This window comes from Pituophis catenifer, unplaced genomic scaffold (genome assembly GCF_029215685.1).
Source record: "Pituophis catenifer annectens isolate HBS135680 unplaced genomic scaffold, rPitCat1.0.hap2 SCAF_12, whole genome shotgun sequence".
Lineage (NCBI taxonomy): Eukaryota > Metazoa > Chordata > Lepidosauria > Squamata > Colubridae > Pituophis > Pituophis catenifer.
In genome coordinates, this window is record NW_027256892.1 from 14275148 (window position 1) to 14289331 (window position 14184).

General features: G+C 40.0%; 1 protein-coding gene across 1 annotated transcript in view; it reads left to right on the forward strand.

Annotated features, from left to right (window-relative positions):
* DCPS (decapping enzyme, scavenger) overlaps positions 1-14184 on the forward strand; it is a 76305-nt gene that overhangs the window by 41097 nt on the left and 21024 nt on the right. Inside the window, exon 3 of the mRNA XM_070952283.1 lies at positions 12807-12952. Coding sequence (XP_070808384.1) covers positions 12807-12952 — 146 coding nt within the window. The remainder of the gene's footprint in view (positions 1-12806; positions 12953-14184) is intronic.

Below are 14184 nucleotides of genomic sequence, written 5' to 3' on the forward strand. Positions count from 1 at the left end.
TGAATTTTCACATCTTAGTGTAGTCTGTGAACCTGTCCCACTATTTACTCCATCATCTTGTTCAAACCCAGAATGTAGGCTAATTCAACAGTCGGATTTATGCACATTGTGTGAATCTGGCCAAAGTCTGAAAACTCAAGTTTTTTGTTTGTTTTTTTAAAGAAAAACACAAAGGAAGAAAAAATGTCTTGAGTTTGCTAACTGCACTTTCCGGCTGAGCTTGTCATCTGAACACAGCCAGTGAAACTTGCTGGATGTGTGAGAGAAAAGTGGTTGAATGGATTGGGAAGACATGCCGGGAAGCCATTTTGCTCGCCTTCCTCCCTTCTTAAAGCAAAAGCAGTATCTTTTCCAGTATATGGCAGACTTATTTCTATCCTCCTATTTTTTCTAATAGTTCTCATGATTCTCCTTTCTTCCATCTTGGACTTTGCAGACTTCAGCAAGAACCGTTTTGCGTTTAGCGAGAGTTCACACTCGTCTTTCACTCTGACTTCATCTAAAAGGATATTTGACTAAAGGCTGGAGATTCTCTTCTTTGCACATATGGATGATGGGAAGTGGACTAGATTGTCTTTGTGGTTGTTGTTTTTAAAAAAATGCTACCAGAGTTTTCCTATGAATGGTGTTAAAAGAGGTTTTGGCACAGTATTAAAAAGCATCATCTTTATAAGCTAACTCAGAGTTGGGGTGGGTGGTAACAATGAAATTCTGGTTTTGAGACAAATTACTATTTATGTTGACAAGCCTTTATGGATATACTTCTACATGTTATTATCACATCAGACCCCCCAGATTTTTTTTCCATGTTATAGTTCCAATTTTTTTCCTAGTCTTGGTTACACTGTACAAGGAAACAAGGGTGGTTGACAACCATCACACAGAGTTTAGAAAGATATATACCAATATTCCATTACTTCCAGAATGGAAACATTTATTACTAATGTCAGTTGTATTTTAGCAAGAAATAAATGAATAATGAGCAGGTCCATTTGGAAAAAAGACACAAGTGAGCTTGGAAGAGAGAAGAAGACTATTTAAGGAAATGCTCTGTTCCTAGTTCTTTGCTTTCTTCCTGTAAATCTGATCACCATCACAGAGAATACCTGCAGCAATTCTGTCCATTTGTGTCCCAGGTGCAAAATAGCAGTACATATGAATTAACATGCAAGCTGAATCCTTGGAAAGAATCACTGCAAGTTTTATTTTTACAGTATTGCGTTAGTGTTTACCCCCTACCAGACAGCAAAGCAAAATCATACTTCATATTGTTTAAAAGCTCAAGTTTTAAACACAGTCTTGCTTTGTGGCTCCATAGAATAATATTGATCAGTCTTTCCATTATGTTATGGGCAGAGAGCTAGTCATAGAGAATAAACATGTCCATAGAGAATAAACATGTGTCATCATCCAGGATTTTGAGTCTGGAGGACTAGCATCGTTCTGTTCTAATAAGATAATCTTCTTTGCTATACCATAGAGGGATCCGAAGCAGAGCATCTAGATTCAGTCACAGCTTTGTTCCATATTGTATCAACCTTGTAAACTCTCAGGTTTTCTCTTTCCACTATGAATTCAAAATGGATAGTTATATGTGTATATATACTGTGTTTCCCTGAAAATAAGATCGGATCTTATATTGATTTTTGCTCCAAAAGACGCATTAGGGCTTATTTTCTGGTTAGGTCTTATTTTGGGGAAAATATGGTACTAAACGCACCTATCTGGCTGACAACTGGGGCTTATTTTGTGGGTAGGGCTTATATTACGAGCATCCTGAAAACTCATGCTAGGACTTATTTTCCGGTTGGGTTTTATTTTCGGGGAAATAGGTATATATTTCATTTTTAATGTGGGCCAGTGTGCCCACAGTAAAAAATGACAATAAAGTTGTCTTGTCTTATCCTATCTTGTCCTGTCCTGTCCTGTCCTGTCCTGTCCTGTCCTGTCCTGTCCTATCCTATCCATGTGCTTGATAAAGCCAATATTTTCCACCTGATAAATCCATTGATCTGTTCCAAGGTTTTTGTTTATAGGTAGCCCCTGAATTACAACCATCATTGAGCCCCGCAATTGTGATGGTAAGTTGTGACAGATGTAAAGTGGATCACCACATGACCGGATTTGATTTAATCCGAACTTTTTTGCTGTGAATTGTTAAGCAAACCCATTGTTTGCTATGGGTGGTTTGGCCAGAAACCAGAAGTAAACAACTGGTGTCCAGCAAAAATGGTGTAAATCATGATCACGTGACTATAGGGCCGTAATGGCGAACCTATGGCATGTGTACCACAGGTGGCACTGGTGGCCATATCAGTGGGCACACCAGCTCAGCTCCAGCGTGCATGCGCGCACCAGCCAGCTGATTTTCAGGCTTTCTGGGCCCACCAGAAGTAGGGAAACAGGCTGTTTCCTGCCTCGGGGGGTGAGGAAGGCCCTTTTTCTTTCTCACCTGGCTCCAGATCCTCTCTGTGTATCTGGGGAGGGTGAAAACAGCCTTCCCCACCCCCTCAGAGGCTCTTCGAAGGCCCAAAATGGCCCGTTTCCCAACTTCCGGTTGGACAGGAAGTGACTTTTTTGCTGTCCCCAGCCTCCAGAGACTCCTAGAGGTTTTATAAGAAACTTGCACGAATGTTGTTTAAAACCTTAACCATTGGTTTGCTAATAGAGAATAATCCAAGTCTTTATTCTTAAAAGTCATGCAAGTAATATCAATATTTTCCTGATTAATGTTTTTAACGGTGGATAGTACTTTTTAAAGTATTGGAGATTTGGAATGATCAAAAGCACCTTCTAATAATAGTTCAGACATTTTAGATAATGCTAATGCATTCGGTACTTTAATTGAATATTTTAATTGAATTCCTCAGTTTTGGACAATGCACATTTCTTTGACCATACTTTGAATGGTTTGAAAATGTGATTGACAATAAAATCATCCAAAGTACTAATAATATTATAACCCATGAACTTTTTTAAATTTTTAAATGCAGTTTTGAGCTGGAATTATCCCAGTATGTAAGTTTTATAAGACTCAACAGCTTTTCTTTTTCTTTTCCAGAATGAATAGACGTAGGTCTATTTTAAAAATGAACCAAAGGGCTTGTTTTTAGTTTATAATTTTTTCCCCTGGGTCTTGTAACACAAATGTAATCTCCAGGTTGCTGTTTCCTCTATTGGAGTCCCCCATTATTTGTGGACAGTAATAGATCATCAGTTTTTAAAGAGCTTAAAAATGATCTCCTTTCCACTCTTCCCCTGTTTCATTGTTGGATTAATGTTTCAGTTTGCTTATTCTTCTTGAGGTCAGAACAAGCAGGCTCCAAGTGTGAAAGCCTCCATCCCCCGTCCCTGGACATCATGAGCCGAGAATGTTAATTTTAAGTTAAATAGACTCTACTGTAAAGTTATTGAATATATTCTAAACCAGTGTTTCTCAACCTTGGCCGCTGGACGATGTGTGGACTTCAACTTCCAGAATTCCCCAGCCAGCAGAGCTGGGAAGCTCTGGGAGTTGAAGTCTACACTTCATCCAGTGGCCAAGGTTGAGAAACACTGTAAACAGTTTGGGGCTCATTTAGTTCATTCAGTGACTGTTTGAAGTTACAACAGCACTGGGGGTAAAAAAGACTTACGGTCATTTTACACTTACGACCAACTACTAGAGCCTCCCCATGGTCACCTGGTCCAAATTCGAACTCTTAACAACTGACTTACGCAGTATCCCAGGGGTCACATGATCCCCTTTCGCGATCTCCTGACAAGCAAAGTCAATGGGAAAACCAAATTCCCTTAACAGCCACGTCACTAATTTAATTTAATTTAATTGATTCACTGTGGCAAGAAATGTCGTAAAATGGAGCACAATTCACATTACAAGTTTGTTACACTTAGCAACAGACATGTTGGGGTGAATTGCGGTCGTAAGTTGAGGACTAGCTATATATGCGTGCACAGGTAGTCCTCGACTTACAACAGTTCATTTTGTGATCGTTCAAAGGTACAGCGGCACTGAAAATAGTGATTTATGGCCGTTTTCCACACTTACGACCGTTGCAGCATCCTCATGGCCACATGGTCAAAATTCAGATGCTTGGCAACTGATTCATATTTATGACGTTTTGCAGTGCCCCCAGGTCACGTGATCCCCTCTTGCAACCTTCTGAGAAGCAAAGTCAATGGGGAAGCCGGATTCACTTAGCAATCGTGTCACTAAGTTACCAAGTGCAATGGTTCACTTAACAACTGCGGCAAGAAAAGTCATAAAATGGGACAAAACTCACTTAACGAATATTTCACTGAGCAACCTAATTTTGGAGCTCAATTGTGGTCGTAACTCAAGGACTACCTGTATATACAAACTTCACCCACATACACACATTGCCTTGTTTTCTTCCACCGCATTTCAAAATAAATTCCTTTATGTTCTTTAGTGAGCCAGATACACTTATTTAACTGCATAGCCAGATCAAGGAGAAAACTCGGGGAAACTCAAAAAAAAAAAAAAAAAGGCTTCGCTGCCAAGAAGATTTGTGGGCTCCACCGTCACCTCTTCCCTTCTTCCTGAAAAAGGGGTGATTTCTGAGCCGAGTTTGTCAAGGAATCAAAACGTATTGCCCTACCATTGGACTTGATTTTCAAAGGATTAATGGCTTAGGTGCCAGCAGAGGTGAATGGGATCCTAAACCTAAGCTGATTATTATCATCATCATCATTGGTGGGGATGATAAATTGTGCCTGAACTACAGGAAAATAATGTGATACAAGTACTGATAGCAGAGGAAGCTAGACTCGGAAGCAATCAGTTGGCTTATATATGTACGTGCATTACATTATTTATATTTATTTATATATTTATTTATATATATATATATTTTCTCTTTAGCCAGGTTCTACCTACGTAAACCAAGATATTATGCAGCCCTAGTTCAGTTAAATCACAATTCACTAGTTTCTGGGCTTTTTTCTTCTGGCAGCCAGCAGACCCTTTGCTGCCCATTGGGAGACTAAGATAGATCTATTTCGGCCTTATAAGGTTTCACTGAACTAGGGCTGCATAATATCTTGGTTTACGTAGGTAGAACCTGGCTAAAGAGAAATACACATAAAACCTACGAAAAAGAAAGAAAAACATATATATATATATATGTCACACACCGTTATTATAGTCATTGTGAAAGGGGAAGTTTGATAGTGAAGAGGTACATTATTCTGTTCATTTGACTTTCGGGGCTTGGATTTTGAACTACTGTCATAAACTTTTTTGCAAGTGGTGTCATTAAGCCCTAATGTAAAGACAATTTGTCTTCAAGAGTTAATCCTGTGTTAAAATAAAATAAGGTCCCCAATCTAATGATACTGTTTATTGAAATGGGGCAATTTGTCAACTTGCTTCAGTATACCGTGTACACGTAGTCCTCAACATACCATAACAATATAAACCTTTAGGACAGAGATATGGAAAAGAGCTGGGAGAGATCTCTTGGGCAGTAAATCCTCTGGTTCAGGAATCAGCAACCTGCGGCTCTGGAGCCGCATGTGGCTCTTTCACCCCTCTGCTGCGGCTCCCTGTCACTCAAAATATGCATCACAACGGCACATGATTTATTGAGCGTTTCAACCCCCCGGTAGGCCAACCATGGATAAATTCAAGCCAAGAAAAGTTTCAGAAGAAAACGGAACGTTTAATTCAACTACATATGCTAGTTTTGTGACCGCTCAAGAAATAGTCAGGCACAAGAAGGGTTTTGTGGCTCCTGGTGTTTTCTTTTCTGTGGGAAACTGGTCCAAATGGCTCTTTGAGTGTTTAAGGTTGCAGACCCCTGCTCTGATTGAACACAGTACACATAATGCTAAACTAGATTGTTCCAAAAGCGCATTTTCAGGGGGCAACTGGACTTTTTGGATCAGAAAGTCCAGTTGCCTCTTGAAAAAGCACCTTTGGGACAACCATGACCCGGATGACTGAGAATCTCCATAGATGCTAATCTAGATTTGTGCTATAGCTGTGGTTTGCTGAACAAGCCATAATATCTGGCTTTATACCCAGTTATGTGAATCATCAACCATAGCGGCTGAGTTCTTAACCAAAGTACTGAGCCCGGCAGTTGTTGCTTATTCAGCAAAATATGGGTTAACCCAACTTGAGGGAAAGATGGCATCTTCCAATAACTATCACATATGTGGAAATCTCTGGATATATCCAAGCAGCCTTTTAGGTCCTATGCTCTGTTTCCATGATGGCAAAAAGATTCTTGCAGAGAAGTCCAGCGATATAATTACTACATATAATGTAATTGCTACATCTATCCTAGTGCTTCGTGTAGCCTTCCTTGTTGTGTGTTGGAAAGTCAAATTGGGCTGAATTCACGCAGTATGCCAAACTATAATGTGATTTTTGTGGTTGTGGCTTAGGGCATTGTCTAATCTCAGCCAATGGCTGAATAACAACCTATGGCTTATATTTACTGTATTTTATGAAGCAAGCCAGCTTTGCTTGGAAGTATAAACCATGGTGAACCATGCCTTTGCACGCTGTGTGAGCCCAATTGTAGTATGTCAAGGAACAGCTTGACTTCCTTACATCCCCTTTTTTTTCCACACTCAGCAAAACCCTTTCTCTTAGATGTGCAATTGTGGTTTCAGTCTCCATCTGATTCTAATAGCACACAGCTGTGGAAGTTAAGACATCCAATGATTTATGTAGGGATTGACTCGAGTAAGCCTGGTAGTTTGTGAACTGGGAATATTAGCTGTGTTTCATTAAGCACAAGGCAACCTTCTGAAGTCCATTAAACGAAAAAGCAAGCTATTGGGGGCGGGGGGCGGGGGGGGGGCGGGGAGAATCTTCAGAGCGAACTGCAAAGGGAGAGGTAGGTGGTGAATCTGAATTGCATCAGAAGTAAATGAGCATCATAAAAGGTATATATTGTGTGGAAAGTTGAGAGTAAAAAAAGAGCAAGTAAGGATTCTGAATATTCTAGTTTTGCTGACCTAGGCTTGAGAGTCTTGTCTTCATCGATGAAGGGCAAAATTTTAAAATGTGAAAACATTGCAATCTTAGTTGAAGACTTAACTACTGAAGAATCTAAGTACGGAAGACAGCCTGGAAAACTCAAGTCTTTAGTTTTTTGAGGTGAAATGGAAAACAGCAATACAGATAGTCCTCAATTTATGACTATAAGGGAGCCTGTTAACCGTGGTCATAAGTCATGACCGTTGTAAATCAGCTCACCCATGTGACTGACCTAATGTTAGGACCTTTTTGGCAGTGATTGTTAGGTGGTTGTTAATGGTTCACTGTTGGCTGGTTTTGCCAAAAACTGGAAGTAAAGCCATTGTAAAATGCAGTCATATGACTGTAGGACATTGCAAAAGGCCGTAATTGCAGACTGGTTGCCAAGCAACTGATGTATGGTCACATGACTACGGGGAGCTGCTGTTGGAACTTTGAAACTGGCTTGTAAATACAGGTAGTCCTCGACTTACGACCACAATTGAGCCCAACATTTCTGATGTTAAGTGAGACCTTTGTTAAGTGTTGCCCCATTTTACCACCTTTCTTGCCACAGTCGTTACGTAAATCACTACAGTTGTTAAATTAGCAACATGATTGTTAAGTGAATCTGGCTTCTCCACTGGCTTTGCTTGTCAAAAGGTATGAACCGGTTGCCAAGCATCTGAATTTTGACCATGTTATCATGGGGATGCTACAAAGGTTGTAACTGGAAAATGGTCATAAGTCACTTTTTTCAGTGATGTAACTTTGAATGGTCACTAAATGAACTGTTGTAAATTGAGGACTACCTGTATGCCCAAGGAGGTCCCCTCATAACACTGAATAGTTGCTGAATGACCAGTCGTAAGTGGAGAACTACCTATGAAAGCCCTCATCTCTACTTGCTTGGGTTTCTTACTTATTTGAGATTACAGGCATGCTAAATCAGCTGAAGAGATGCATTTCTGAATTGGATTAGAAGTCATTTAAATACAACTGAGGTTTGGTTCACCTTCTGGAGTGAAGCTCAGTTAAGTTTACACAACATGCTAAGCAGGGGTGAAATCCAGCAGGTTCTGACAGGTTCTGGAGAACCGGTAGCGGAAAATTTGAGCAGTTCGGAGAACTGGCAAATAACCATTTCCGGCTGGTTCCAGGGCGGGGTGGAAATGGAGATTTTGCAGTATCCTTCCCCTGCCAGCCCCACCAAGCCACGCTGACCAAGCCACACCACACCATGCCCACCAAGCCATGCCCACAGAACAGGTAGTAAAAAAATTTGAATTTCACCATTGATGCTAAACCAGAGCTGAACATGGCATTGTGTGGCTTAGTGCAATGTGTGAATTCAGCCACTGTGTTTCTTATTCCAGTGTTCTTGTATTTTATGTGCATATAAAAGAAAGTACAGGCCTCAGTGTATGTTTACTATTGCAATTATGAAAGGATATGCAAGGATGACTTTTTACTTAACCTGAGCGAGAGGTTTGGCAGCTAAGGGAGAGCAATAGAGCAAGGATTTTCAAATGAAATTTGTAATCTGATGCTGCAGCCTTAAACTCAAATATGGTCTCTGGCATGGAAGGTTGAAGAAAGAAGTTAATTGTCCAGTGTTTCTTGGCCATCTTGGAAGGCGAAAACTAATCAAGGAGAGAGAATAGCAGAGTTGGAAGGGACTTTAGAGGTCTTCTAGTCCAACCCTCTGCTTAGGCAGGAAAACCCTACACCACTTCAGACAAATGGTTATTCAGTCTCTTCTTAAAAACTTCCAGTGTTGGAGCATTCACAACTTCTGGAGCCAAGTCGTTCCACTGATTAATTGTTCTAACTGTCAGGAAATTTCTCTTTAGTTCTAGGTTGCTTCTCTCCTTGATTAGTTTCCATCCATCCATTGCTTCTTATCCTGCCTTTAGGTGCTTTGGGGAATAGCTTGACTCCCTCTTCTTTGTGGCAGCCCCTTAAATATTGGAACACCACTATCAGGTCACCCCTACGCTAAGGTGACCAGATTTTAACATTGGTAAAGAGGGACATTGTGGGCGTGGCTTATTTTGTGGGCGTGGCTAGCTGGTCATGTGACTGGGTGGGCGTGGCTATGTGTATAGGGTAAGGTGAACAGATTTTAACATTGGTAAGAAGGACACCATTGTGGGCGTGGCTTATTGTGTGGGCGTGGCGTGGAGGCCATGTGACTGGGTGGGCATGGCTAGCTGGTCATGTGACCGGGTGGCCATGGCTATGTTTATAGGGACTACTCAGAGGGCTGAAAAGTCATTTCTGACAGGTCCTCACACTTTTGACTGGTCCTCACACTTATGACCATCCTCACATTTATGCCCGTGCAGCATTCTTAACAACCATGTCACTCATTTCACAACTGCTTCTCTTCACCATGGTGACAAGATAGGGCAAAAACGTAAAATGTGAGGGCAGTCATAAGTTCGAGGACTGGTCAAAAGTGTGAGGACCAGTCAAAAATAACTTTTTCAGCCCTCTGAGTAGTCCATATGCATTAAAGGATACAGCAATAGAGAGGGATGAAGGAATGGAAATTAGAGTAGGAGTGAGGGTAAGAGAGGGAGGAAGAGAGGAGGAGAAGGAGAAAGGAAGAGGAAGTAGGGAGGAGAAAAAGAGGGTGGGGGGAAGAGAAAGTAAGAAGGAAAGAAAAGAAAAGAGAGAGGTGGTAGGTTTGAGGAGAAAGATTGCTGTACAATAAAAAAGATGAAAGGGAAGAAAGTCAACCCCAAGCAAATATAAAGATATTAAGATAAAGAATGAATTGTTAAACTTTAAAGAATAAAAGAGAACAAATATGAATAAATAGCAATAATTAGAAACACATATACAAACATACAATGTATTTTCTTTGAACAGAATATTTGGCTGGTTCACAAATTTAAACAGCGTTTAGTCATTTCAATTAAATTTACAATTTCTATATTTCCTTTTTGCCATATTTATTCCTCATCTATTTTTTAAAAAAACCAATATTACCCTTCATCCTCATCTCTAATCTTAATCAAATTCAATTTTTCCCTTCTATTCTATATTATACCCCTTCCCATTGTCATCTATTTTTATATCCATCCTCACATTGTTTAATTATGTAATTATGTAATACAGTTGTTTAATACAAATTCAACATTTTAATATAAATCAATTAGTTATAAAACTATCTTTTTTGTATATTAATCAATATGAACATGAATATTCCAATTATTTCCATGCAATCCAATTTCTTACAAATCAATTAATTATATTTACCAATAATAATAAACCAAATAATTTCCCCCATATATTCCTCTGAATCACAACTTAACCATTTCTGCTTTCAACACAATATACAATTAATAGTATCTCAATTATTACAATTCCCTAGTTAAATACAGCTTTTTTTTCTTTTGTGTTTTAAAATCTTGAACTCTCCTCCTAAATTTCCCATTGTTTGCAGTTTTTCACCTACCTTTTTTGGGGAGGAAAAATAAAAATAAAAATAAATCTCTCTCTGCCTCATTTTGTCACTTTGCACCAAAGATCCTGGTTTCGGTTTCGTTTCTGCAGCTTAGCTAGGGGAAAAAAAAACTGCTTCAGGAACTCTTTACACTGATTGCCTGTAGGGCGGCCCTTTGAAGCCCCAGGCAAGAGTTTAAACAGTTTTTTTTTCTTCTAGCCATCAGCTGGGGCTCAAGAGGCAGCGGGACTCAGGAGGCAGAATGAAAAATCGGGACTTTTTTGAAACGCCGCGGGACGCGGGACAAATTGCTAAAAATCGGAACTGTCCCGCCAAAAGCGGGACGTCTGGTCACCTTACCCTACGCCTTCTTTTCACTAAACTAGGCCTACCAAATTCCAGCAACTGTTCTTTATTTGTTTTAGCTTCCAGCCCCCTAATCAACTTTGTTCCTATTCTCTGCATTCTTTCTAGAGTCTCAACATCTTTTTTTATATCGTGGTGATTAAAGTGGACAACCCCCTTTCCTCTCCCATCATGGGTTTCTAATGAAAAATCCAACCTTACTCCTTTGCGTGGCATTTCTTGAGTAGGGATCAACATGTTTACATACAACAGCACATATTTGGTTTTTTGGAGGAAATGCCTCTAAAGGACAAATTTAATTAGCCAGTGGTGCTCAATCTCATTCCATGCTTGACCCTAACTTAGAAAAAAAAAGAGAGAAAGAAATCATTAGAAAAACAAGAGTGGAAGCTTCTTAGAAAGGTCATAAAGTAATAAAATTACAGCAAGAGTGGATTCATTCGGGAGTTCCTGGATAATGCAGGCAAATCTGTGTTTCTTTTCTTGACAGCAGAGTTGATTTAGTGTGTGTCTCATCCATCTGTGAAATGCATCAAGAGGTCACTACGAATTATCTTATTTTAACTTCGCTTTGCAATATGGCAACAATTTCCTCTTTCCTGGAGTAAGGAGAGGTCCGAGCCAGTCTGCTGTTATAGTTAATCTCCTCTCCATTACAACGAGCTGTTTGCTTCGGCAGTGCTGGTTTTGGGCCTCCACCAAGAAAACTTCATCGCAGGAACAGAGTCCAGCAGAAACAAAACAAAAGATGAAGGTTTTGTAAATCCAGCCTGGACACCTGCTACATATATCGATCTCCCAGGCCATCAGGGACTCTGTTTGGCATCTTATGGATAGATTTTTTTTTTTTTTTAAAGTCCTGGCTCATACTTGAGAGCTTAGTTCTTGGAAGGCATTGATAATTCTAGATCTTGTTCCACTTTGGTAATTGCCCCTGAAAAATAAATGGTTACATAAGACAATGAGGTTGCTCCCTTCCCACCCATATTTTTCTTAGGGCGATTTGCAAAAAATTGTTTTGAATGGCTGGTATTCCTTGGCCTCTGGGAGGAAGAAAACTTTCTTTTGGATATTGTATTTTTACAGTCAATTGCTGACTTCCCACCTGCTTTCCCACGAGACCCATTACACCCCTCCCCCCAATCGTCCCCACTGCTGACTTAACTGCTGGTATTTGTGCTTTCCTAATTACTGTTTAACATGTGTAAGTATTTGTGTATATGCACAAAGAGGGACAACCCCATCCCCCAAATGCCTTGGACTTTCTATCATTTCTCTGCTGTGCTGTTGACCAAAGTCAACCAATAGTTTAGTTCTTGACTTAACAGCCATTCGTTTAGTGATTGTTCAAAGTTACAACTGCATTGAAAAAAGTAGCTTACACTTACAACTGTTGCATCATCCCTCTGGTCACGTGATCAAAATTCAGGGGCTTGGCCTGTACTTTGCAGTGTCCTGGAGTCATGTGATCTTCCCAGCTGGCTTCCAACAAGCAAAATCAATGGGGAAGCCAGATTTCACTTAACAACCACTTGATTCACATAACTGCAGTGATTCACTTAACAACTGTGGTAAAAAAAAAGGTTGTAAAATGGAACCTAACTCCCTTAATAACTATCTGACTTAGCAACTGGAAATTTTGCGCTCAATTGTGGTCGTAGGTCAGGGACAATTTGTATTATCCAGTTATTCCATCCAAAAGGTTTTGTTTGTTTGTTTGTTTGTTTGTTTGTATAGATGGGAAGATTGTTAGTTTTTTTGGGGGGGCGGTGGCTTTTTACTGCTCATTGTTTGATATGCTTAATAACTTATTGAGTCCTTTGTGATCATGAAAGCTGATGAGAAGTAAGTTTAGGTAATGCTCACATAAAATATGCAATGAACTTTCTATCTATGACTATCATGAGCCGTTCCTGGAAATCATCAAGACCGAGAAAGGATTGGTTTAGACTCCCATTTTCTCTGATAATGACATTCTGCTTACATTTCCAGAGATAAAAACTACAGTGGTGTACCCAGCAACTGAAAAACATCTTCAAAAATACCTGTCTCGGTCAGTGTATCTCATCCAGGAGATGGGAGAGGATTATAAGAACATCACTCTGCCTTTTATCGAATCACAGAGTATCAGCATTCAGGTACGAACGTCATTCCTTGTTACGAATGTGCCGTCAAAAAGAATGTGGCTTAAATCCAAAGAGATAATCTAGGTGTACCTCAAAGTCTTGAGGGGTGCTAAGGATTCTTCCCTCCTAAACGTTGCTCCCAATACCTAAAGCTCTTTGTTCTGAACTGCAGAAATCCAGATAACTGCTAAAGAGTAGACAAGAGAGATGCTTTTCTTTGCTGTCAGCTAGTCACCTTGCAGATTTTGGCTGCCCAGTTCTGTTTGTTAGCTCCACCTGTAGGTCAGGACAATTTCAAAAACAATTCTTTACTAAGATAATTGGGTAACGGTTATTCAGGAATCTGAAACTGGAATTTCAACTCGGGAGTGAGGCGGCAGATATCTTTGAACGGCATAATTTTTTTTGAAACATAAAAGGAACTTTAGCTGATTGCAACCGATAGCCTTTTTCTTTCCCGATTTTGTCTTTTCAGAACGGCTTTATGATTCAAAGGAGTAATTGTTCAAACCAAACAAGGTTTAGCAAATGGTTTGGCTTTTTTTCTTGCGTTGTTGCCCTTGGATGTAATTTCATTCTGTTTCTTGCAGCATTCAGTATGCAGGAGAGCTTGGCTTTTTTCCCAGGACGTCACCTTTGTGGCCTCTCTTCTAGCTATGACATCACTGGCAGATATTGAATGAGAAATAGTTGGGTGATGGGTTTGCCTGTTTATTTTGACAACACCAGGCTCGTTTTCCAGCCCAAAAACTAATTTTCATCCCTAGAACAGTCATGTATGAGTTGAGGCCCTCAAGCTGCATGCAGTAAAGCCATTCTAGAAAATGTACTGACTTGTAAAGGCTTAATGTCATACAAGAGAACAATATTAACATTATACTGGGAGTAACATGATTATTCTCTGGCGCGCTGCTTGGAAGAATCCAAGAGCGTGGGTAATATCCCTCAGGTTGCCTGAAAATACTGAGTGTATGTCACTTTAAATGTTTGTTGACTCCTCCCCTAGGGACTGGCTGAGGCTCAGTTCCTTTCACTCAGTGCAGCCTGAAAGAGTGCTTTTTTGAGACTTCCTCTTTACTCGCAATTTGCTTCTGTATTATTTTATTAATTTTATTATTTTTGTTAGTTTCCTGCCTCTTCCATCTTCATTACTGTGAGTTTTTTCCCCAACTTCCTCTAATCGAAGGGCTGAGGCGCTCTGAAGGCGCTGGCCTTCAGACGTTCCTCCAGGGCTTCTACCTGCC